This window comes from Salvelinus fontinalis, chromosome 23 (genome assembly GCF_029448725.1).
Source record: "Salvelinus fontinalis isolate EN_2023a chromosome 23, ASM2944872v1, whole genome shotgun sequence".
Classification (NCBI taxonomy): Eukaryota; Metazoa; Chordata; class Actinopteri; order Salmoniformes; family Salmonidae; genus Salvelinus; species Salvelinus fontinalis.
Window position 1 is genome coordinate 2,814,567 of NC_074687.1, and position 26,651 is coordinate 2,841,217.

At 45.5% G+C, this 26,651-nt stretch overlaps 2 protein-coding genes across 3 annotated transcripts; both read left to right on the top strand.

The window, feature by feature from the left end:
- The first annotated feature begins 93 nt into the window (after window positions 1-93).
- Window positions 94-8,967, top strand: LOC129820698 (centrosomal protein of 97 kDa-like). Of its 2 annotated transcripts, none has more exons than XM_055877563.1 (11): window positions 94-200; window positions 1,238-1,380; window positions 1,578-1,736; window positions 1,828-1,929; window positions 2,050-2,163; window positions 2,325-2,491; window positions 3,297-3,461; window positions 5,159-5,331; window positions 5,457-6,153; window positions 7,233-7,308; window positions 7,635-8,967. In XM_055877563.1, the coding sequence occupies exons 1-11, from the start codon at window positions 143-145 to the stop codon at window positions 8,157-8,159; spliced, it is 2,379 nt and encodes a 792-aa protein (XP_055733538.1). In that variant the 5' UTR covers window positions 94-142; the 3' UTR covers window positions 8,160-8,967. The 2 variants fall into 2 exon arrangements, with proteins under 2 accessions (XP_055733538.1, XP_055733539.1); XM_055877564.1 differs by lacking the exon at window positions 94-200 and adding an exon at window positions 277-556.
- A 2,443-nt stretch (window positions 8,968-11,410) lies between these two features.
- LOC129820699 (NXPE family member 3-like) lies at window positions 11,411-24,708 on the top strand. Its single transcript, XM_055877565.1, has 6 exons — window positions 11,411-11,693; window positions 12,629-12,808; window positions 17,631-18,412; window positions 18,560-18,630; window positions 22,043-22,264; window positions 22,720-24,708. The coding sequence occupies exons 2-6, from the start codon at window positions 12,659-12,661 to the stop codon at window positions 23,268-23,270; spliced, it is 1,776 nt and encodes a 591-aa protein (XP_055733540.1). The 5' UTR covers window positions 11,411-11,693; window positions 12,629-12,658; the 3' UTR covers window positions 23,271-24,708.
- The last annotated feature ends 1,943 nt before the right edge of the window (window positions 24,709-26,651 follow it).

A 26,651-nucleotide genomic window follows, 5' to 3' on the forward strand; every position in this document is an offset into this window, starting at 1 on the left:
GATTTTTATCTACACATCATGTATTTCATTACATCCAGTCAGGATCAGTATTTTGATCTTCAAATATGAATTTTGTTTATAAAAAAGTATTTGACCAATCAGCAACTAGATAGGTTGCTTGGCGTTAACACAAGCGGGAAGTATGGCGATGATAGAAAGGCAAGCCAAAGGACCCGATCAACAAATTGAACAAAATGAAGGTATTTTTCTTTTTTATAGATATGTTTGTACCATCATGCTTTTTTTTCGTTTCATATTGGGATTGCTATCAAGTGTAAATCTATTGAGATCTCTTTCCCACCTGTTTATCAACAGCGCCCTGCACTGCAGTAAAGCTTAGTGTAGTTTTTTTAAGCCAAGCATAGTGGTCCTTTAATGACAAACGGACATTTTTGAACTACATATTCCAATCAATTCTAAGCGTTCTTTCTGTTGTTTTCGCCGGAGGTCTCTAAAACAGTTGAGCTTTGGCAAGCAGGCTAGCGTAGCGAGTTTGGTGCAGCCTCGTATATTCTGCGCGAAATGGGAGTATCAGATTTGACTTTTGACACAACTGGTGAGTGCATGACAGCTACCTTCGTGTGACGTTTGACATTGTAGGGCAACGATTTTGTGAACATACGTATGTTTCAATGATTGGTTCTGTCCTACGTTAGCTAGCTCAAACTACTGACTGTAGCTAGCTACCCATCCTTTCATTATCAAATAGTCCAGAGTCATTTGTATTTCTTTATTTCACCTTTATTTAGGTGAATGCGTTCAGGACTGGATTGTTTTCAGTAGAGCTATGCTGCATTGCATATGTGAAATTGTTTTCACTGTCCGACCAATAATCCCAATACCATGCTGGATTTTCACACCCAGAATTTCTTTATGTCCTTTATGTACTGCTATAACAGCTATTCAATCAACAGAGTGAAGGTGAATGAATCAACATCCCTCAGACTAAGTCTGCCCAGTATAAATAAACTGTATGATAGTGATCAACTGCAGTTCTCCAAGATGGCTTCCATGATTCAGTTGTATCCTTTTCCGTATCTAGCTAGAGGCTGTGTCTACAGTATGTACATAGTAGATTTATAAGCTTGCCTCCCTAGTTGCTGTTGTCCTCCTCTGTATGGATCATACTGTTTCTATGTATTGTTCGTGTTCATGGTGATACTACCAACATGTGCATAATAGATTATACATCCATCCACGCCCATGTTTTTATGTTTCTCTCTGTTTCCCCTTTTAGGTCCAGTGCGGGACCTGTCATTGCAGGGTCTGCAGAAACTGGAGCCCAGTTTCACCTGCTCTGATGAAACACACACACTCATTCTGGACCGGAACCACATCATGAAACTGGACCATCTGGAGAGGAGCCGAGGCCTCCAACAGGTAGACCTTTCTATCCAAGCACATTTGATGGAATCTGGTCAACTTAATTGTTGAACATTGTTGAATTCCTCCGATTTATTTGTAAATGGGCATTTACTAGTTGTTGCAAACTTGCAATGCACCAAATTGGGTTGGATTAGTTCCCTCTATATTGTCTTGCTGTCTTATTCTGCCTCTGTCTGTTCTGTGCTGGGCAGCTATCAGTTGCTGGTAACCGCCTGGTGCGGATGATGGGTGTGTGTCGTCTAACCGAGCTGAGAGTTCTAAACCTGCCCAATAACAGTATTGGCTATATTGAAGGGCTGAGAGACCTGCCACACCTGGAGTGGCTCAACCTGTCAGGCAACAACATCAAGGTGAGGGGAAGAAAGTGGACAATGTACTCCCTCCATAATATGTTCATTTTGTCTCCTGATCATGCAATTTGGATATCCACTTTTCACTCAGGTCATTGAGCAGCTCAACAGCTGTGTGGCTCTCCAACACTTGGACGTGTCTGACAACAACATCTCCAACATTGGTGATCTTACCAAGCTGTTAGCCTTAAAGGTGAGAACAGGTCTTGCCTCATGACTTTTCAGAGTTATGGGGATGCAGATAGAATTCTGGAGCATTAAGCAGGACAGTTTTTCTGTGGTGTTGTTTGACAGGCTGTTATTTCTTTTGCAGACCCTTCTCCTTCATGGTAACAGCATTACGACGCTACGGACTGTCCCCACTCATTTGCCCGCCCATCTGTCCATCCTCTCCCTGGCAGAGAATGAGATCAGAGACCTCAACGAGGTAAAGACCCTGCTTTTTTGTCCCTTTGCACTCTCTACTTTCTCTCTTTGCTCTCGTTTTGTCTTTGCACTCTCACCTGCTCTGCTTTTAACAAGAATCTCTTTCCTACTTCTCTCCCACTTGCTTGTCTCTATTTCTCTCTCTCTCTCTACCTCCCACAGGTCTCCTACCTGGCACCCCTCCATGACCTGGAACAGCTCTCCATTATGAGTAACCCCTGCATCATGGCAACCCCCTCGTTGCCTGGATACGACTACCGGCCGTACATCATGAGCTGGTGCCTGAACCTGAAGATCCTGGACGGATACTTGGTGTCACAGAAAGAAGGGTGAGACCAGGTCCAGAACTCCAGTGAAGTTAAAAATGCTAACTGCAGGGGAAGGAAGGTAGAATTGATTGACATTAAGGTTTGCCCTATTGCCCGGTGAAAGTGATCGGAGCAGTCGAGCATGTTGAGCCAGATCTGAGGTGATTTTATTTTACTGGTAACAAACAAAATGCAAGTAGTCTGTGTGTGGGTGAAAATAGCTTGTTACATTTTCAGGCAAGTAATCATAATCTTCAGGCAACCAAAATCTACTTCTGACTTGCCCAAAGGGCGAGTGCCTTTCAGACCATAATGTCAATCCCTGGGTAGAGAAATGGGCTGGTGACTGCAAGGTTGCTGTGTCGTACTATGCAGTTATAACATCAAAGTGTTGAGTAATGATCACTTGAAAACAAAGGAGAGCCACACACTCTAGGAGCTCAGATGCAAAAATGTAATGTCCAACGTTTCGACAGCCAAGCTGTCTTCATCAGGATATAATCACAAACACTGAGGGATGACTCCTTTATATAGTGTCAAAAGACACACAGATGTCTGTAATCATGGCCAAATGTGGCCTAATATCATTGGTTAATTCTCAAATATAAAAATGGCATACAAAGAACGCCATACAAAAAACAAAACAAAAGCATACGGTCATAGATTCATTTTAGACTACACGAGCTTACAAGCAATTACAATGGCAAAGTCACAATAATCACAAGAATGGCTTCAGATCAAAGTCTACGTTGAGACCGAAGGGTTATGAAGAGTAATGAACACTATCAATGCTGGTCAATAATGTCTCTATTGTTTGCGATCTCAGGTTGAAGGCGGAGTGGCTGTACAGCCAGGGCAAAGGTCGCTCGTACCGGCCAGGCCAGCATGTGCAACTGGTCCAGTACCTTGCCACCGTGTGCCCTTTGACCTCCACGTCAACCCTGGAGACGGCAGAGGATGCCAAGCTGGAGAAGATCCTCAGCAAGCAGAGGTAGGACAATACATCCACAGCTGGCAGAGGTAGGACAATACATCCACAGCTGGCAGAGGTAGGACAGCGCCTCCACAGCTGGCAGAGGTAGGACAGCGCCTCCACAGCTGGCAGAGGTAGGACAGCGCCTCCACAGCTGGCAGAGGTAGGACAGCGCCTCCACAGCTGGCAGAGGTAGGACAGCGCCTCCACAGCTGGCAGAGGTAGGACAGCGCCTCCACAGCTGGCAGAGGTAGGACAGCGCCTCCACAGCTGGCAGAGGTAGGACAGCGCCTCCACAGCTGGCAGAGGTAGGACAGCGCCTCCACAGCTGGCAGAGGTAGGACAGCGCCTCCACAGCTGGCAGAGGTAGGACAGCGCCTCCACAGCTGGCAGAGGTAGGACAGCGCCTCCACAGCTGGCAGAGGTAGGACAGCGCCTCCACAGCTGGCAGAGGTAGGACAGCGCCTCCACAGCTGGCAGAGGTAGGACAGCGCCTCCACAGCTGGCAGAGGTAGGACAGCGCCTCCACAGCTGGCAGAGGTAGGACAGCGCCTCCACAGCTGGCAGAGGTAGGACAGCGCCTCCACAGCTGGCAGAGGTAGGACAGCGCCTCCACAGCTGGCAGAGGTAGGACAGCGCCTCCACAGCTGGCAGAGGTAGGACAGCGCCTCCACAGCTGGCAGAGGTAGGACAGCGCCTCCACAGCTGGCAGAGGTAGGACAGCGCCTCCACAGCTGGCAGAGGTAGGACAGCGCCTCCACAGCTGGCAGAGGTAGGACAGCGCCTCCACAGCTGGCAGAGGTAGGACAGCGCCTCCACAGCTGGCAGAGGTAGGACAGCGCCTCCACAGCTGGCAGAGGTAGGACAGCGCCTCCACAGCTGGCAGAGGTAGGACAGCGCCTCCACAGCTGGCAGAGGTAGGACAGCGCCTCCACAGCTGGCAGAGGTAGGACAGCGCCTCCACTGCTGGCAGAGGTAGGACAGCGCCTCCACTGCTGGCAGAGGTAGGACAGCGCCTCCACTGCTGGCAGAGGTAGGACAGCGCCTCCACAGCTGGCAGAGGTAGGACAGCGCCTCCACAGCTGGCAGAGGTAGGACAGCGCCTCCACAGCTGGCAGAGGTAGGACAGCGCCTCCACAGCTGGCAGAGGTAGGACAGCGCCTCCACAGCTGGCAGAGGTAGGACAGCGCCTCCACAGCTGGCAGAGGTAGGACAGCGCCTCCACAGCTGGCAGAGGTAGGACAGCGCCTCCACAGCTGGCAGAGGTAGGACAGCGCCTCCACAGCTGGCAGAGGTAGGACAGCGCCTCCACAGCTGGCAGAGGTAGGACAGCGCCTCCACAGCTGGCAGAGGTAGGACAGCGCCTCCACAGCTGGCAGAGGTAGGACAGCGCCTCCACAGCTGGCAGAGGTAGGACAGCGCCTCCACAGCTGGGCTGTGAGGCCAACAGCTGTTCGATGAGGTCAACTATCACACTGGCAGTGGATATGTTCTCCTCCCTGTGATCACTTGGAAAAAGCTCTAGTTATAAATACAACCCATTGTTACAAACCAGCTGACCCTAAACTGGATCAATGTGCCTCTGTGTCTTTTCTGCTTAGTTTTGGTCATTTAACTTTTTATTTTTTAAAGGAGGTACCGCAATGTATCTTTTAAGGCGTCATCTCTCCTTTGAATCCCATTACTTTAACCAGGGGTCCTGTGTATATCTCCAGGTTCCACCAGAGGCAACTCCAGCAGCAGACCCAAGGGGGTTCCCCCAGCCCTCCCCGCCCCACCCAGCTGGATGTGGAGACTCACAGCCCCTGTCATGTGCCCCCACTAGGGGGAGCCAGAGAGGCAGACAGAGCCACAACGCCTGTGACTGCCTCACCAGCCAGACAGACAGGTAGCAGATGATGAACTCTACCTGTTTTGTATTTTTTTGTTTCTGTAAATTCTGTAACTCTCAGTGTGTGTAAATCTCAAATTTTCCTCTCTCTTCTGTGTGTGTGTGTGTGTGTGTGTGTTCAGAGCCAGCGATCCTGCAGATAAACACCTGGCTGGGCTGCGAAGCCTCCCAGGCGGGCGCACCACCTCTCCGTGGCCCCAGGGGTATGGAGGACCGTCTCTACCTGGAGGACGTTCAGAGCCAGACAGACGAAGATAAACTCACCGGCAGTCTGCTCTCCTCTGAGTCCACCTTTCTACCTGTCACCTCTGACCCCGCCCGCTCTGACAGCGAGGATGAAACTGAAACATTTGAGCCTGACTCACTGGCGCCTGAACACCCCATCCGTCCCAAAAAGACCTTTCCTGAAAAGACCCAACACGCACCCTTGGAAAGGGAGATGGAGAATAGAGTGAAGGAGGTAACGGGAGAAAGGGTGTCAGCTGACAGCCCACTCACCTGTACCTTAACCTCAACCGCCAGTCCACCTGTGACGGCAGGTGACCAATCACAGACCAATGACAGCGCTCCGCTCCAGGGAGCATACTCAAACTGCGTTGCTGCAGATGTGAGGGTGGGATCTAAGCAGGAAGAGGAAGTGGTGTTGAGATGTGATAGGCTGGGCCGCTGTGAGGCGGACAGGGCAGCCGTCAGGATCCAGGCATGGTGGAGAGGAATGTGGGCTCGGCGTAGCCACCCTCTGGCCAAAGAGGTCCGGTGTGAGATCCGCCTGCGCAGGATGCAGGAGCACATAATCTTCCTGTCTGGAGAGTTGGAGAGGTACGAAAGAGACCTCAATCAATCCAAGGGTTGCTTTCTGATTCTCTGCCCTTATCCAGAAGTGTGCACTTGTTCACTCCCCCTCATGCATTTTAAAGCATTGGATTGGTGCATACATGGCTGGAGGGAGTTTCCACAATATTCCTCACACCAGTCCTATCTTTTTAAATACATGAGCGGGAGTGTACGAGTGCACACTTCTCGAAGAAGGGTAGAGAATTGGAATGTAGACCCGGACCACCACGTCAGGCTAGAGAAGTAGGTTTCTAGCAGAGGAGGCTGCTGAGGAGAGGACGGCTCATAATAATGGTTGGAACGGAGCAAATGGAATGGCATCAAACATATGGAAACCATGTATTTGATACTATTCCACTAATTCCTCTCCAGCCATTACCACAAGCCCGTCCTCCCCAACCTCCTGTCATTTCTAGAAAAACTGGCAAGACAATCTCCATACAAAACCATTGTCACTAGAAAGAGCAGACATTTAGCCTTTTGTAAGCAGTGCACAAAGAGCCTTGTCTTTAGACACACTTCAGAATATATACTCAACAAAAATATAAAGGCAACATGTAAAGTGTTGGTTTCATGAGCTGAAATAAAAGATCCCAGACAAGCACAAAAAGCTTATTTCTCTCAAATGTTGTGCACAAGTTTGTTTACTTCCCTGTTAGTGAGCATTTCTCCTTTGCCAAGATAATCCATCCACCTGACAGGTGTGGCATATCAAGAAGCTGATTAAACAGAATTATCATTACACAGGTCCCCCTTATGCTGGTGACAATAAAAGGCCACTCTAAAATGTGCAGTTTTGTCACACAACACAATGCCAAATATGTCTCAAGTTTTAAGGGAGCGTGCAATTGCATCAGAATATAGCTATAGCTATTAGAACATTGGATGCCTTGGGGATATGTTGTCCCTGCAACAGGTAACTTCACAGTCTTTCAACACTTCTAATGGCACAGCCAGATAGTTCTGAAGTATGAAGGTATCTAGCCTTTTATGTTGAATTTCATGTATATCAGGCAAATGCATATGTCAAGTACTTCCAACTAAACTTTGTTGTTTGTGTACAGGGTGCGCAAGCACCACGAAGAGGAGAGGTTACAGAGACTGGTACAGGAGGAGGCTGTGAACTTTCTATGGGGTCAGGTCAGTAATACACTAATCTCTCATAGACTGACTACGTAAACATAAATGGTACCGTAGAGGTGTCACGATACAACGGGATGCGTGAGATTACAAGCAGCATTAGTTATGGTGCTTTGGACCAATCAACTTGCAAAGAGAGAGGGTGGAGCTCTTCATCTCATCTCTTAACACGTATGGCTTGAACCAGAACTAAATCAAGCATCTGACCAATTACGCAAGACTTTAGTTCTGGGTTAACTGAGATTAGTGATAAACAAGGTCATGGATCAATCAGATTCAGATTCACGCTCACACACCCTTTCTTACTCCTCCCCATCTCTCTGCAGCTTCAGTACATGCAGCAGTGGCAGCGTACTGTGGAGGCGCAGCTGGCCAGTGTGGCTCAGGCTGGGTCATCTCCTGCGCCAGCTCTGACCCCCGGGCTCTGTGGCCCTCCAGCTCTTCGGCTCCCTCTGCCTGTGGCCTTCAGCACTGCAGACGCGGCCTGCACAGACCTCTCCTTCCCGGACTCGGGCTTCCAGTTCACAGGGGAACAGCAGGCGCGGCAGGAAGACACCTTCCTGAGCTGTGGAACGGGCGACTCTATGGAGACTGTGCGGGCGCTGGCCTTGGGGGGGTCCCTGGCTCCTGGTGGTGGGGGGGACAGTCAGGACTGCAGTCTGCTGGAGCAGTACCTGTCCTCTGTGCAACAGAGAGAGGCGGAGGAGGGGGGTGCCAGCGACAGAACAGGCACACCACAGCCCCCCTCACCCCTCTCACCGGCCGAAATGGAACAGCCTGACTCCAACACTCAGAACAACGCCCAGAGTGAAGACACAGAGCAGCAACAAACACTGGGAGGTCCAATCTGAAGTGCCTGTCCCTCTCCTGGTCTTCTGGGATTAGCTAAGAGACTGCCCATAATCTCAGTCCACCTGTGCTGATGAATGTTATTGATGGCTCTAACAGCGCCTCTAAGAACTTACTGACTCACATCCATATAACGAGTGGTATATGGACTCAAGGATGTGGATATGTTTGTATAGCCCGGATGATTTTTCTCCCTTTAATTCTCTTGGACAATGCTACATTGTTCATTGTCATGATCTGTCAGTCAGTTTGGCTAATGCTTGCTTCACTTACGTCAGGGAGACGCGGGAATGGCAGTTCCAACTCCCGGCACCCCTGGTTTTTCCCCACGCGGCCGACACGCAATCTTATATTGCTGCGATTTAATGGTCATCTGCGGTGTGTCCCGATGTTAAGGGATTGCATGGCGGAAGAAAAGAATCTCCAGGAGTATCAGATAGAACTAGAATTCACATATATAAGTGCTGCTACTCGGTCGTCTTAAATCTCCTCAATGTCAATCTACCTTTAAGTAGAAACAGATTGGCTACAGTTCAGGCTAGACAGCTTGGCTCAAAATGTAATTCCAATTTCTCCTGTATTTAAATGCCTCAATCTATCCTTGTATTCCTGCAGGTGAGTGAGAGGACCAGGTCTGGACTAGATGATTTGGCGTGAATGTAAATATCACAGCTTTCTGAGAAGGTAGTTTAGTTGCTGAGAATGGTTTGTACTAGACACTGAAATGTATCTCCAGGTTAAATGCAAATTGTAAAAAAGATTTGAAAAAATCTGGTGCTCTATGTTTACACAATAAAATGTTTTCTTTAACATTGGTTTGTTAAATTGAGTATGGCTTTTCCCTCAACTCACTGAAACTACAGTTCCTTCAGAAAGTATTCATCTCCCTTGACTTATTCCACATTTTGTTACAGCCTGAATTCAAAATGGATTAAATTTATATTTTTCGCACCCATCTACACACAATACCACATAATGACAAAGTGAAAACATGTTTTTAGATTTTTTTTTTAACAAATGTTTTGAAAATGAAATACAGAAATATCTCATAAGTTTTCACACCCCTGAGTCAATACATGTTAGAATCACCTTTGGCAGCGATTTATAGCTGTTAGTCTTTCTGGATAAGTCTGTAAGAGTTTTGCACACCTGGATTGTACAGTATTTGCCCATTTTTATTATTTTTAAACGTCTTCAAGCTCTGTCAAGTTGGTTGTTGATCATTGCTAGAAAGACATTTTTAAGTCTTGCCATAGATTTTCAAAACGATTTAAGTCAACTTTTACTAGGCCACTCAGGAACATTCAATGTTGTCTTGGTTAGCAATATTTGGCCTTGTGTTTTAGGTTATTGTCCTGCTGAAAGGTGAATTCATCTCCCAGTGTCTGTTGGGAAGCCGACTGAACCAGGTTTTCCTCTAGGATTTTGCTTGTGCTAGGTTCTATTCAATTTATTTTTATCCCAAAAACCTCTGTAGTCCTTGCCTATGACAAGCATACCCATAACATGGGTATCCACCACCATGCTTGAAAATATGAAGAGCAGTACTCAGTGATGTGTTGGATTTGTCCCAAACATAATGCTTTGTATTCAGGACATAAAGATAATTGCTTTGCCACATCTTTTGCAGTATTACTTTAGTGCCTTGTTGCAAACAAGATGCATGTTTTGGAGTATTTTTTTTTCTTCCTTCTTTTCACTCTGTCATTTAGGTTAGTATTGTGGAGTAACTACAATGTTGTTGATCCCTCAGGTTTCTCCTGTCATATTCCTTACACTTTGCAACTGTTTTAAAGTCACCACTGGCCTCATGGTGAAATTCCTTCCTCTCCGGCAAATGAGTTAGGAAGGACGCCTGTATCTTTGTAGTGACTGGGTGAATTGATACACCATCCAAAGTGTAATTAATAACTTCACCATACTCAAAGGGATATTCAATATCTGCAAAAGAAAGTATACCAACACGGTCCCATCTTTGCAAAGCATTGGAAAACCTCCCTGGTCTTTGTGGTTGAATCTGTTTGAAATTCACTGTTCGACTGAGGCACCTTAAAGATAATTGTATGTGTGGGGTAGAGATGAGGTCGTCATTCAAAAATCATGTTAAACACTTATTTCACACAGAATGAGTCCATGTAATAAATGTGCTTAACAATTCACATATTTACTCCTGAACCTATTTAGGCTTGCCTTAACAAAGGCGTGGAATACTTATCTACAAACAATTCCACTTTGACATTGTGGGGTATTGTGTGTAGGCCATTGACACAAAATCTCAATTTAATCAATTTTAAATTCAGGCTGTAACACAACAAAATGTGGTAAAGTCAAGGGGTGTGAATAGTTTCTGAAGTCACTTGTATACCTAAACCTTAAAAGCCTCGATCACACCGACATTGTTTTGGGCAAAATGGTACGGTACCTACAGTAGCATCATCTGGATATGTGTGCAGCAAAGGTTCAACATTCACCTTCTGCTACCATTTCTGTCAAGCCGTCTACACATACAGTTTGACGAATACGTTCGATAAATCCCAACATATGCACCACACAGAACGCACTGCAACTGCCTCCGCAACGCAATGCTGCAAGGCAACGCAGCGTTCCACTGGAAATGAATGTACTTTTGGTGTACCGAAATGCATCTTACTGTCGGTGTGACCGAGGCGTTAATCTAACCTTAACCTTAATTTATTTCGACCCCTATGTCTACGCATGTTTTTTTACCCTCCATCTTTGGTCACCTGACTCTTCCTTGTCTGTCATTCTCACTTTATGTATCTGTGTTTATTTTATCTGTCACTTTTCTTCTTGTATCTATTTCCCTTTCACAGACCACAAACCTCCTCAGGCCAATTCCAAACCCCTTAAACACCAAACGTATATTACCCCAACTCCATCTAAACCACCGCCCAATGTGCCTCGTTTCCGTTTCTGTACGAGAATTAAATAAATATAACGGGACCTTTCACTTTCTGGGTCCGTCTGTGAACGCACTCATTCTGCCTTTTCACTGATGCCCCATGGTGACAGTATAACCCAGATCAGCAGTCAGTAATGTTATACATAATTGAATAACATCCATTGCAGGCCAGCCAACCTACAGTTCAGTTTACATGGATAAAAGCAACGGCATAATTTGTATATTCTAACAACCAAAATAGCGGTATGCTGGGTCAAATAAATTCACAGAACAAAAAACATGTGGTCTCCACCACTAAGGTATAAAAAATAACATTCTACACTTGATTTCCAGTATATGTGCTTTAAGCCTAGCCAAAAAGGGGAGGGCTTTGTACGGATATGATCTTAAGGTGACGTTCTATCATATCTACAGCACTGCTTGGGGTAACTGCATTTCTCTGGAAGGCGATGTTGGCTTTAACCTTAAATTTAAACGGATGAATCTCGTTATGAAATCTGACAGATTCGTAAAACGACACAATGAGCTGATACGCGCAGTGGTGAACATGAATATGATTGGTGTCGTGTGACAGTGAGATCATCTCGAGCAACGCAAGTTTCAGTTCAACTAAGTAAGCATTTGCCATATTTTGCAATCTCACGTCAGATATGTGCATGTACAAGTAGCAAGCATAAGCAAGCTTGCTAGCTGGCTAGCTAGAAGAGCCAACACAGAAATCGTATTGGCTACACTAATTTAGCTAACGTTAGCTGCTAAGAATACTACAATATTTAGCTTGGTGGTTAACAAACATTTCCAACGATTTATATTCGTTCCTCTATACAGCTATGACGTGCAGCTGAGCAAACACTGCATCTAAAGTGTACAGCCCGTTCTGCCCTCCATCTGTTGACATCACTGTCTATGTTTTGTTACTGATAAATGTGTTTGGGAAAAATGATCCACGGACCGTGGTGGTAGGTTAGTACCAATGCTAGAGTATGTAGCCAACTGCAGGTAGCATGGAGTAATAAGGGTAAATCATTGCATGGTCTGCCCGGTATAGACATAGTTAGCAGTCCTATGGCTGGCTGTTCCAGAATATGCAACATCAACAAATACATTCACCGACTTCCAGTCATGTGACCAGAACAAGTGGATTACAAATCTTAGAACAGAGCAGCAATCTCGTGATACAGATATTTTTGCCTGAACAAAGTATTAACTTACTGGCTGGACATTGCTGCAGCAGTAGTAACTGTAAAGTGCTTTGTGAGCTATACTGCTGGCTAGTTGGATTGAGTAGTGTACTGAACGTTGGAATACCAAAGATATTACCTCAAATGAACCTGGATTCTCCACCCCAGAGCTAACATTTCAGTGATGTATGACTGCAAGTGCTTTCCCTTGCTGACTGTAGATTGACCTCACTTTTCATTATAATCAATGTGAGTGCTTCATAAAACAGGAAATCTGAATTGTTAACTTAGTGTTCCATGCTCTATGTAAATGCAAACACTTCCCCACTGTTGGCTTCTGACTCCTTTATGACTTTGCTTATGTCAGGGGGACTGGTAGTGGCATGACACCGTTGCCATGGGGACATCAGACCGTGAGACTGGGCCTGATCATGGGAGGCAGAAAGGGGGCACTGTTTGGAAGAACCTGTCCAAATACACCCCTATCTTCCTTTTGCTGGCCCTGTCGGGAATCATCTTCCTGTTGCGCAACATTCACACTCTTGAGGTGAGGAGGGGAAGGGGGAAAGGTATGTTTGTTGGCGTTGCTCTAGTAAGGGTTGGGGTGGGGCTTTACGTTCACTAGGTTGGGAGGGTTCAGATTGGTGGGGGTTGGACAAAGCATTCTGAAGGATCACCACAACTCTGTCTTCACTATTTCTAAGTGCGGAGGGGCTCAGTTAGTTTTTTCAGCAGGCCATTGAGGAACTCTAGCTCTATTGTGCAGCAGAGAGATGGCCATTGAGGAACTTGAGGTCTATTGTGCAGCAGAGAGATGGCCATAGAGGAACTTGAGGTCTATTGTGGAGCAGAGAGATGGCCATAGAGGAACTCGAGGTCTATTGTGGAGCAGAGAGATGGCCATAGAGGAACTTGAGGTCTATTGTGGAGCAGAGAGATGGCCATAGAGGAACTCGAGGTCTATTGTGGAGCAGAGAGGTGGCCATTGTGGAACTTGAGGTCTATTGTGGAGCAGAGAGATGGCCATAGAGGAACTCGAGGGCCATTGTGGAGCAGAGAGATGGCCATAGAGGAACTCGAGGTCTATTGTGGAGCAGAGAGATGGCCATAGAGGAACTCGAGGTCTATTGTGGAGCAGAGAGATGGCCATAGAGGAACTCTAGCTCTATTGTGGAGGAGAGAGAGAAAGAGAAAAAAACAGTTGTTTTCCTTGTATGAAACCATCCAGTCAAAGCTCAGCAACTCCCTTCCTTTCACTACCTCCTCTATTGTTTCCTAACTCCTTTTCCCCTTTGTGATGAATTTGTTGTTTATCATTAGCAATCATATTAAGGACAATGTCAACAAAATTGAACAGCAATAGGCCTATAAGCTGAACAACCACTTCAGCAGTGAGATGTGCTTTGATGTTTCTTCCTTTCTTCCACATTTCTTTATTTTAACCTTTTATTTAACTAGGAAAGTCAGTTAAGAACAAATTCTTATTTACAATGACGGCGGCCTACCAGAAGGCTTCCTGCGGGGACGGGGGCCTGGGATAAAAAATAAATTAAATATAGGACAAAACACACATCACAACAAGAGAGACAACACTACATAAAGAGAGACCTAAGATGACAACATAGCAAGGCAGCAACACATGACAACACAGCACGGTAGCAACACAACATAACAACAAGGTGACAACACAACATGGTAGAAACACAAAACATGGTACAAACATTATTGGGCACAGACAACAGCACAAAGGGCAAGAAGGTAGAGACAACAATATATCACACAGAGCAGCCACAACCGTCAGTAAGAGTGTCCATGATTGAGTCTTTGAATGAAGAGATTGAGATAAAACTGTCCAGTTTGAGTGTTTGTTGCAGCTCGTTCCAGTCGCTAGCTGAAGCGAGCTGGGAAGAGGAGCGACCCAGGGATGTGTGTGCTTTAGGGACCTTTAACAGAATGTGACTGGCAGAACGGGTGTTGTATGTGGAGGATAAGGGCTGCAGTAGATATCCCAGATAGGGGGGAGTGAGGCCTAAAAGGGTTTTATAAATAAGCATCAACCAGTGGGTCTTGCGACGGGTATACAGAGATGACCAGTTTACAGAGGAGTATAGAGTGCAGTGATGTGTCCTATAAGGTGTCCTATAAGGATTTTCTAACTTTGTACACTGCACTCTTTGAGAGAGGTAGTTCGCAAACCAGCCCAAAGACCCCTCAGAGACACCAATACTCCTTAGCCGGCCCACAAGAATGGAATGGTCTACCGTATCAAAAGCTTTGGCCAAGTCAATAAAAATAGCAGCACAATATTCCTTTGAATCAATTGCAATGGTGACATCATTGAGGACCTTTTAAGGTTGCAGTGACACATCCATAACCTGAGCGGAAACCAGATTGCATACCCGAGAGAATACTATAGACATCAAGAAATCCAGTCAGTTGATTATTGACAAGTTTTCCCAAAACTTTTGAATAACAGGGCAAAATAGAATTAGGCCTTTAACAGTAAGGATCAGCTTGATATCCCCTTTAAATAAAGGACGAACCGTGGCTGCCTTCCAAGCAATGGAAACCTCCCCAGAGAGGAGAGACAGGTTAAAAAGGTTGGAGATAGGCTTTGCGATGATAGAGGCAGCAACCTTAAGAAGAAAGGGTCTAAACCATCCGGCACAGATGTTTTTTGGGGGTCAAGTTTAAGGAGCTCCTTTAGCACCTTGGACTCAGTGACTGCCTGCAGGGAGAAACTTTGTAGCGGGGCAGGGGAAAAGAGGGAGAAGCATCAGGGCTTGTCGTGTTAGAAGGGGTGGGAGATGAGGAAGTGTTGGACGGGCAAGGAGGCATGGCTGAGTCAAATAGGAATCCTAACTTAATGAAGTGGTGATTAAAGAGCTCAGCCATGTGCTTCTTGTCAGTAACAACCACATCATCAACATTAAGGGACATGGGCAGCTGTGAGGAGAAGGGTTTATTCTCCAGATCTTTATCCGTTTTCCATAACTTCATGGGGTTAGACCCAGAGAGAGAGAGAAGGGCTCCTTAAAGTAACTAACTTTGGCCTTCTGGATAGCCTGAGTGCGCTTATTTCTCATTTGCCTGAACGATAGCCAGTCAGCCTGAGTATGCGTGTGCCGAGCATTTCGCCAAATGGAATTCTTGAGGTGGAGTAACTCCGCAAGATCACGGTCGAACCAGGGGCTGAACCTGTTTTTAATTCTTATTTTCTTTATGGGGGCGTGTTTATTAACAATACCACTGAAAATATCTAAAAAGAAGGTTCAAGCGTCTTCGACAAGCTGATTCTATACCATTTTACAGAGGCCAGTTCATGAAGGAAGGCTTGCTCATGAAAGTTTTTTAGCAAGCGTCTTTGACAAATCACGACATGTTGTTTCACTGAGCAGCCATTATGAACACAGGGTGTAAAACAGTGATCACTAAGGTCATTACAGAAAACACCAGACTGCTACCTATCAGGATTATGTGAGGATAATATCGAGGAGAGTAGCCTTTTCTCTGTGTTTGGAGTCATACCATGTGGAATTGGTAATAATCTGAGAAAGATTTAGGTAGTCCCATTGCTTTAGGACTTGGTCGGGTGACTTGGTCGGGTGGTTTAAGCCGATCCCAGTTTAGGTCACCAAGCAGGACAAATTCAGACTTAGTGTAAGGAGAGAACTTAGGGCAGGTAGGGTACAGGCCGGTGCTGATGGAGGACGATAGCACCCAGCAACAGTCAACAAAGAGCTATTTGAAAGTTTAATTCTTAAAACCAGCAAATCAAATTGTTTGGGGACAGACTTGGTGGAGACAACCTCGCACTGAAGGTGATCCTTGGTAAAGATCGCCACTCCCCCACCTTTGGAAGATCTGTCTTGCCGAAAAAGGTTAGAACCAGAAAGGTTAACATCAGTATTCAAAACACTCTTCCTTCCTTGATTAGTGGTAAGAGTGTTGGGCCAGTAACCAAAAGGTTGCTAGATCGAATCCCCGAGCTGACAAGGTAAAAATCTGTCGTTCTGCCCCTGAACGAGGCAGTTAACCCACCGACACTTTCAATGGATCCATTTTAGGTAATAATCTTCTGGTGTTAACGTGCAGAAAACCCAGGCTTTTTTGAGAGGAGAAATCAGTGAAGCAGATATCAGCGCACAAGTCAGAATTGGGGCTACAACAGTAGATGGGCCACGGTGTACATGCACATTTCCAGATATCATCAACAGTAATACAATCAAGGCACGGCAGAGGACAGGGAGAGCTCTGCAGTGCTGATTTATGACATCTGAATGTGCATCACATGGCAAAAATATATTGTACAGCAATTTCATCAGGTAACATGAATACAAAGCTGATGAGAGGTGGTTAGAATAGGATGGGAGTCCAAAAGTCAGTGTAACCAATAGAGAGTCAAAGTCCCGAGTGTGGGAACAAACAGTCTGTCCCACAGATGGGTAAAGAAAGTTTGTAGTTAACAAAGTATGCAGGAGTCATGAGGCAAAGTGCACAAGAAAAAAAAAATATATATAACAACTTGGGCTAGCCATTGTAAGTTCATTGTCACTTGCACCAACAGTGCGTGAGTGCTGGTGGCGAGCAAAAGCTCGGGAGAGAGGGGTGAGTGTTGTGGAGGTACCTGTACCAGACGGGGAGACAGGCCAGGGCAGACGGTGAACAGATAGCCAGGTGGAATCCAAGCAGCAGTGCAGCAGACAACGGGAGTAGGTGTCACACCCACTTGGGAGAAGCTTTTATTTCTGAAGGCAGATTTATTGTAGAAAATGCCAGTGAATGGTCTTTGAACAGCAGGAGGGGACTTCAGAGGATGCTTCAAAGACTCCTGACACTTGTTGGGCCCAAAAGCCTTTTACTTCACACCTTAGTGCTAATTGAATTTGTATCTGGTCTGTCCTTGCAAACTTGGCAGCCCTAACTCAGCATTCAGTCCCCATAGAGTAAAATATATCATTGTAATGTACTTTATTTTTCCTTTTTTCTTTTTCTTCTTGGCTTTCAAAATAGCATCAGACCAAACACTAGTCACTCAGTTCCAGGTTGGATGGTGTCCTCAGGTTTCTGCTGTTTGTTTGCTAGAGCACCCTCCGTATAGCTCTCCTGTTAATTTTGGTCAAAATTAGTTTGTAGGTTTGGAGTTTTGATCTGGAGCGAAGGCCATGCTGTGGAGTGTAGCATCCTGCATATGTACCTGCTGAAAAATCCAAGTTTATCTAACTCCAAATCTATCCTTTTGTAAAAAAATATGTTGAAAAATGTGAACGCTCACATGCAGCTGTGTTTCTCTCTGAGGGGGGCATGTCTTTTAATCACCATCCTCCATTACTACCCTCCCTCTTGGTGACCTTTCCTTTTCTCTGCAGAAGCTCAACTGCCAAACAGTGTCGACACTCTACCAGTTCCAGAGCAGCATCCATTCAGCCTTCACCCCAGAGGAACAACCTCCTTTGGATCACAACCGGAGCTACTGTGGCCACCTGGGCCTGGAGCCCTCAGCCGAGGAGGCTCTGGAGCAGCGTTACCTCCTGGAGTCCATTGCGTGGCCAGAGCCTCAGCCTCGGCTGACGCCTAGACCCCTGCGGCAGACCAGCGACCCTGCACACAGCCTGTTTGCAATCCTGCCAGGAGGGGGTGGGAGAGAATGGCGTGTGGGAGATCAGCTAGAGGCGCTAGTCCATATGCATGACTTCCAGGGGCGTCCCAAGCGTCACGGTGGGGACTTCCTGCTGGCCCGGCTGCATTCCCCAGAGTTGGGGGCGGGTGTTGCAGGACAGGTGCTGGACCACCGGAATGGGCTCTACTCAGCCGTGTTCCCGTTACTATGGGAGGGGTCTGTACGGGTAGAGGTGACACTGGTCCATCCTAGTGAGGCAGTTGCTGTGCTGCGTCGGTTACGAGAGGAACATCCCGACCGCGTCTTCTTCAAGAGTCTGTTCCGCTCTGGATTCTTGTCTGAGACCACCGTGTGCAACCTGTGCCTGCCAACCACCCGGCAGCCGCTGTGCAATTACACGGACCCCCACACAGGTGAACCATGGTACTGCTACAAGCCCAAACTGCTCAGCTGTGACACACGGATCAACCACGCCAAAGGAGGCTACCAAAAACACCTGCTCACCAACAAAGAGTCACTGCTCTTCCAGAGGTTAGTGAGTGGTAGATGAGAGTATGTGAGGACTGTATGTTAGACCTATGTAGTAGTTGTGCCTTAGCTAGTAACATGTACAATTACAAGGTTTGTTTCGGGTATATGATTTTTTTTAACAAAATAAGTCTCTTTGATTTTTCTCAGTGGTGTAAACATCAAAGTCCGTGTTCATGCTTCCGGGTCTGACAGTGTCATTGTGCAGCCTGAGAAGAAAGGTAAGACAGCAAGGGGATGCTGCACACATGCTAGTGTGCATCCGTGTGCTTGTTTGTAGGGTGGGAGGTAGCCGGCAGATCTGACCCGCTTTCTCACAGCTGCACTAGACACTGCGGAGCCCAGCGCAAGATATGGCTCAGAAAACGTACCTCAATCCAGGGATGAGAAATGCATTGTACACTGAACTGTCCCATTATCCCAACTGTTACACAAAGAAGATTGAATGACTGCTTGGTACATTTTCTGAGCCATATCTTGCGCCGGCTCCGCAGTGTCTTAATATACACAGGAATGCTGTCCGATCCTAGTGCAGCTGTAAGAAAGCGGGTCGGATCTACTGGCTAGGTGGGAGATTTAGGATTTGTTGGAAAGTGTAACGAAAAACCAGCATACCAAGTGGGTGCATGCAAATGAGGAAAAAGAGCTGCACCAGCACAGAGCCCTGGGAACCCCTTGTGTGACAATCCAAGCTGGCTATTGACAGACAAGGGGTACCCCAGGGCTATGTTTTGGGACACTGTTGTTTTTGATCTGCATGCTATTGCATGGTATGCTTAAGCAATAAGGCCAGAGAGGGTGTGGTATATGGCCAATACACCACGGCTAAGGACTGTTCTTAACCACGACACAACGGGGAGTGCCCTCGATACAGCTCTTAGCCGTGGTATATTGGCCATATACCACAAACCCCCGAGGTGCCTAATTGATTGCTATTATAAACTGGTTACCAATGTAATTAGAGCAGTAAAAACACATGTTTTGTCATACCTATGGTATACGGTCTGATATACCACGGCTGTCAGCCAATCAGCATTCAGTGCTCGAACCACCCAGTTTATAGTCAGTTTTGTACTGGATTTGTGGATATGCAGTATTTGTGTGTGGTTTGTATCAATCTACAGTACCTTCAGAAAATATTCACACCCCCTGACTTTTTCCACATTTTGTTGTGTTACAGCTTGAATTTAAAATTGATACAATTTAGATTTATTTGTCACTGGCCGACACACGATAATGTCGAAGTGGAATTATATATTTATTTTTTATGTCTATAAATGAATAAATCAAAAGCTGAAACGTCTTGAGTCAATAAGTATTCAACCCCTTTGTTATGGAAAGCCTAAGTAAGTTCAGGAGTAAAAATGTGCTTGACAAGTCACACGTTACATGGACTCACTCTGAATTTCAAACACATATTCAACCACAGTCCAGGGAGGTTTTCTAATTCCTTGCATAAAGAAGGGCACCTATTGGTAGATGGGTTAAAAAAAGAAAGGAGAAAAAAAAGCAGACATTCAAAATCCCTTTGAGTATGGTGAAGTTATTAATGACACTTTGGATGGTATATCAATACACCCAGTCACTACAAAGATACAGACGTCCTTCCTAATTCAGTTGTCCAGAGAGGAAGGAAACCACTTGAGGATTTCACCATGAGGCCAATGGTCATTTGAAAACAGTTACAGAGTTTAATGGGTGTGATAGGAGAAAACTGAAGATGACTGAGTGAGAAGGAAGCATGCACATGCATCCCGTTTGCAACAATGCACTAAAGTAATACTGCAAAAAACATGGCAAAGCAATTTACTTTTTGTCCTGAATACAAAGTGTTATGTTTGGGGCAAATCCACTACAACAAATTACTGAGTACCACTCTTCATATTTTCAAGCATAGTGGTGGCTGCTTCATGTTATGGGTATGCTTGCAATTGGGGAGTTACAGGATAAAAAATAAACTGAATGGAGCTAAGCACAGGAAAAATTCTAGAGGAAAACCTGGTTCAGTCTTCTTTCTACCAGACACTGGGAGATTAATTCACCTTTCAGTAGGACAATAACCTAAAACAAGGCCAGATCTACCCTGGAGTTGCTTACCAAGAAGACAATGAATGTTCACAAGTTGCCGAGTTACAATTTTGACTTAAATCTACTTGGAAATCTATGGCAAGACCTGTAAATGACTTAAATGTAAATGGTTGACTAGCAATGATCAACAACAAATCAAATTTTTTAAAGAATAATCTGTAAATATTATACAATCCAGGTGTGCAAAGCTCTTAGAGACTTACCCAGAAAGACTCACATCTGTAATCACTGCCATAGGTGATTCTAACATTTATTGACAAAAGGGTTTGAATACTTATGTTATATGAGATGTTTCTGTATTTAATTTTCAATAAATTTGCAAGCACTTCTAAAAACATTTTCACTTTGTTATTAGGTATTGTGTGTTTTTTATTTTATCTTTATTTAACTAGGCAAATCAGTTAAGAACAAATTCTTATTTTCAATGACGACCAAGGAACAGTGCCTTGTTCAGGGGCAGAACGACAGATTTTTACCTTGTCAGCTCGGGGATCAAATCAAATCAAATGTATTTATATAGTCCTTCTTACATCAGCTGATATCTCAAAGTGCTGTAAAGAAACCCAGCCTAAAACCCCAAACAGCAAGCAATGCAGGTGTAGAAGCACGGTGGCTAGGAAAAACTCCCCAGAAAGGCCCAAACCTAGGAAGAAACCTAGAGAGGAAACAGGCTATGAGGGGTGGCCAGTCCTCTTCTGGCTGTGCCGGATGGAGATTATAACAGAACATGGCCAAGATGTTCAAATGTTCATAAATGACCAGCATGGTCAAATAATAATAATCACAGTAGTTGTCGAGGGTGCAGCAAGTCAGCACCTCAGAAGTAAATGTCAGTTGGCTTTTCATAGCCGATCATTAAGAGTACCGCTCCTGCGGTCTCTAGAGAGTTGAAAACAGCAGGTCTGGAACAGGTAGTACGTCCGGTGAACAGGTCAGGGTTCCATAGCCACAGGCAGAACAGTTGAAACTGGAGCAGCAGCATGGCCAGGTGTACTGGGGACAGCAAGAAGTCATCATGCCAGGTAGTCCTGAGGCATGGTCCTAGGGCTCAGGTCCTCCGAGAAAGAAAGAGAGAAGGAGAGAATTAGAGAGCGCATACTTAAATTCACACAGGACACCGGATAAGACAGGAGAAGTACTCCAGATTTAACAAACTGACCCTAGCCCCCGACACGTAAACTAATGCAGCATAAATACTGGAGGCTGAGACAGGAGGGGTCAGGAGACACTATGGCCCCATCCGATGATACCCCCGGACAGGGCCAAACAGGAAGGATATAACCCCACCCACTTTGCCAAAGCACAGCCCCCACACCACTAGAGGGATATCTTCAACCACCAGCCACCATTTCGGTTACAAGTCCAACGCTCTAACCATCTGGCTACCTGCCGCCCGTGTAAATGGGTGAGAACCCCCCCCCCCCCCCCGCAATGTAATCCATTTTGAATTCAGGTTGTAACGCAACAAAATGTGGAATAAGTCAAGTGAAGGCACTGTCTTGTAAGGTTATGTTAGCTAGCGCATCATGATGTCTCCTCTTTCAGACAAACCAGAGATGGAGAGCAGCAGTGTGAGAGCGGAGCCTATCAGGGTCACTCCCTCTGGGTATTACTTCCAAGGGTCATGGCGGGCGCTGGGTGGTGTCGCAATGCATCAGTTTAACGACTCCTCTGCCATTACTCAGTGTCTGAAGGGCAAGGTGGTGTACATGTATGGAGATTCCACTGCTAGACAGTGGTTCGAGTACCTCAACGCCTTTGTCCCAGGTGAGTGCTGTCTGCTAAAGCCCAATGACATTACATTTACATTTACATTTAAGTCATTTAGCAGACGCTCTTATCCAGAGCGACTTACAAATTGGAAAGTTCATACATATTCATCCTGGTCCCCCCGTGGGAATTGAACCCTGGTCCCCCCGTGGGAATTGAACCCACAACCCTGGCGTTGCAAGCGCCATGCTCTACCAACTGAGCCACACGGGACCATTGAAATGCTACTAGCGCGTACCCGCTAACTAGCTAGCCATTTCACATCCGTTACACTCACCCCCCTTTCAACCTCCTCCTTTTCCGCAGCAACCAGTCATCCGGGTCAACAGCATCAATGTAACAGTATAACTTTAAACCGTCCCCTCGCCCCAACACGGGCATCTCTCACTGTGCACTGTCTCGTGTGCTTTCTAACTCTCTGCTCTGTTTGTCCAACTTCCCCTTTATCACAGAGCTGAAGGAGTTCAACCTTCACAGTCCTAGGAATGTGGGGCCCTTCATGGCAGTGGACAGCACCCACAACATCCTGCTGGGGTACCGCTGTCATGGTCCTCCAATACGCTTCTCCACTGTTATTGCCAGTGAGATGCGCTATGTAGCTAATGAGCTGGATGGCCTGGCGGGAGGCCCAGATACCGTGGTGGTCCTCAGCGTTTGGGCCCATTTTAGCACCTTCCCTGTAGAGGTCTACATACGCAGACTACGCCACATTCGACGGGCAGTGGTGCAGCTTCTGGACCGCGCTCCGGGGACCCTGATAGTGGTGCGGTCAGCCAACCTCCAAGCCCTGGACCCGGAGGTGAGCCTGTACAATAGTGACTGGTTCTCCGTACAGCTGGACGGGGTGCTCAGGGCCATGTTCAGGGGTCTGGATGTCTTGCTGGTGGATGCCTGGGAGATGACCCTTGCTCACCACCTCCCCCATGCTCTCCACCCTCCTCCAGTCATTGTCAAGAACATGATTGACACTTTCCTCTCTTACGTATGCCCAGAGAAGAGCTAGCCCGAGAAAGGAAAAGAGTATGGAAGATTAAAAATTAGTGTGAGATGGGGAGTGTGGTTATGTTTACAAGAGTTACTTATAGTGTAATCACAAAGCTCACCTGTTTACTGCGAGCATGGCCTGATGTAGCCTAAGCCCTATCTGCTGTGTACCTGCTTCCTGTATATGGGATCCGCTGTTGTGAAGTGACCTAGTGTTTTTATCAACCATCTCACACTCACAAATAAACCAGGAGAGATGGGGAGATAAACAACGGGACTGATTGAATCAGTCAATTATGAACAGATTACTGATTTTGACCCCACCTGCTGTATTTAAAGTTGAATGGCCAACAGTTCAAAGGGTTCTTGTTTCAAAGGGTTATCTTAAGAAGTGTGTGAAAAGTTTTATGCAATAGTTTCTGACATTCAGTGTTTGTTTTATGGGAAACAGCCATGTTATTGAATTGTGACTCACAGATTGTTTAAAAAAAGAAAACATTTCAACTAACTCTGTTCAATACACTTTTGCAAAACTTGAATGGAATATCGGCTGCCATAGAGTGCAATAAGTAAATGTAGGCTACTGCAGTGCAGTAGGGGAGATTGAGAGTGGAAAATGCAGTATAGCAAATGCATGGAAAATGACACATTTGCCAAATCCTGTACTTTAGACTTGCATTAATGATGTTCTCACTCTAAATATCAAATATGTTTGGTTATACAAAAACAGGAGCAAAGTGTCGAAGGTATTTTGACAAAAGTAAATATGAGGAAAATAATACCAAACAATGGGTTTATGGTTACAAACCTCAATGTGAATCCAGCTCTGTCATGTCAAATAAATCTGTTTGGTTTAGTGTGGGCCTCTAGGAAATGCCCAAGGCATGTCGCCACGATTTAGCCTACAACCTAACAGATTAATATTTGTTAACTCAGTTCTGTACCAAATCATGTGCTTTCCTATGTATTCCATATCCAAGGATGTTCAAAAACGTAACCCTTGAGGACTTTGTCTGCTGGTTTTTGTCATCCATCAAGAAGTTTACAGGCCTGAATCAGATGCTGATGGAAACGGCAAGGCCAGCAGACAGTCTTCCTCCTGGCCTGGCTTTATTCTTCTTATCCAGTGTTATTTTTCAAGTACTTCTGCAACAGTTTACATCAAAATGTGACATTATTTAAATATAGGAATAACTTTTATCATGTTACTGTTTACCCTTTTTGAGACTGCCTAACAAGAGTCTTAAGTGATGCCATTTTGTAGCTAACGGTTACAGCAGTATTATTGCCTATGTCGTGCACCACAGCTGGAATGCTTTAACATGTTACCGTTTGCCAAGCTTCGCTATTGCCAAGTGTTACCTCACTTTCTACCAGTTACCATAACAGTGTTAACTTGCCACAATTCAAATATATCTCCCATTGAACAATTGCAATAAAGTGATTGGTGATTTATTTATGAAGGAAGATATAAGGTCCGACTAGCTAGCTAGTCCTTGAGAAGAACTTTGTTGAACAAGTACTTGCATTCCTGCCCCCCCCCACACACACACATTAACAAATGTTCTTATATCCAGATAGTTAGCTAGCTTGATGTTAGCTAAAGCTTTAACTTCCGCCTGGAGTTAGCTAAGCTTTAGCAAGTAATCCATCGCAATTGTTTGATAGTGGAAAATAATTTGCTAAATATCAACATGACTGATGCCCTCCTCTCAGTCGTGTCTGAAGCAAAGAGGAACGCTTTCCCAACTCTCTCCATTCTCTCAGAAAGTGGTGAAGACCAATTAATAAACAAAATGCTATGTTGGAGTAATAGTGTAAGCAAACAGAGGAGAGAGATTTAATCTAATGAATTGCTCATTGGTGTCCTCTCTACTTCAGACGATAACATTTGGTCATATATGTCCTTCCCAAAGGTAAAACACATTTTTACAGTCAAAGATCTTGACATTAATCCTGTAATCCAGTGGGGATTTTAGCATGTAAATCTTGGTGGGGCAAAAATATATATGTTTTAGATGCATGCCAGAAAAGCCACTAAACAATACATTAATTGCACTTTAACTGTGACAAACGGTGCCCACAAATCGTTGGGGCCTACATAAAGCTGTCACAACATCAGAGCTTTCTTTTCAGCACCATGGACTTAATCCTTACCACCGCTACACCTGGTTGTCAGCGGAGCCTTGTCTGGCAGCGATACAGTTAATTCAGACTAATTTACTGCCTTTAAAAAAAAACATGTAGTGGAAATTCTAACCAATAAGGAGAGACTTAGTTAATTCCTCAAACAATCAATCTTTATTAATAAGAATTGCAATAATGAAGCTGGCCGACCCTCCACTCTGAGGTGGAAGTTCGAGGGCTCGATGACACAGGAGTATGGAAGCGTTATATAATCAAGCTATCTTATGCAAGCAGATGCAAAACATGGGATCTTAGTATGTGTACGGAGAAAGAGATGAAATTGGCATAAAGGGTACAGACTAACTGTGAATTTGGTTGTCTTGTTCTATAGCAACAGCTGCTTATTCTAGTCCTCTAGTGAGGTGCTAAACAACAGAAACTATCCTAGACGCCGTTTCTCTGAAGTAGGTCAACGGTTCCTTGAAGTTGGGGTTTAGCTTCCGTCCCTCTCCTCTCCCCTACCTGGGCTTGAACCAGGGACCCTCTGCACACATCAACAACTGACACCCACAAAGCATTGTTACCCATCGCGCCACAAAAGTCGCAGCCCTTCAGAGCAAAGGGAACAACTACTTCAGGTCTCAGAGTGAGTTACGTCACCCGATTGAAACGCTATTAGCGCGCACCACTGCTAACTAGCTAGCCATTTCACATCGGTTACAGGGGCAAGCAAGCACTTTTTGCTGTGTGCACAGATGGTGTGTGGTCGCACACACACATACACATACACATACAAGCATGAACTTTTTGGAATGCCAGAAACCATACAGTCTTAGAAAGATCATTCATTATACAAACATTAAAGAGGTTTAGCTTCTTATGGCTGCAGGGGCAGTATTGAGTAGCTTGGATGAAAGGTGCCCAGAGGTGCCCATAGTAAACTGCCTGCTCCTCAGTCCCAGTTGCTAATATATGCATATTATTAGTAGTATTTGATAGAAAACACTCTGAAGTTTCTAAAACTGTTTGAATGATGTCTGTGAGTATAACACAACTCATATGGCAGGCAAAAACCTGAGAAGAAATCCAAACAGGAAGTGGGAGATCTGAGGTTGGTCGATTTTCAACCCAGTCCCTATTGAATACACAGTGGGATATGGATATGTTTGCACTTCCTACGGCTTCCACTAGATGTCAACAGTCTGTAGAACCTTGTCTGATGCCTCTACTGTGAAGTGGGGCCGAAGGAGACAGGAATGAGTCAGGTCTGCCA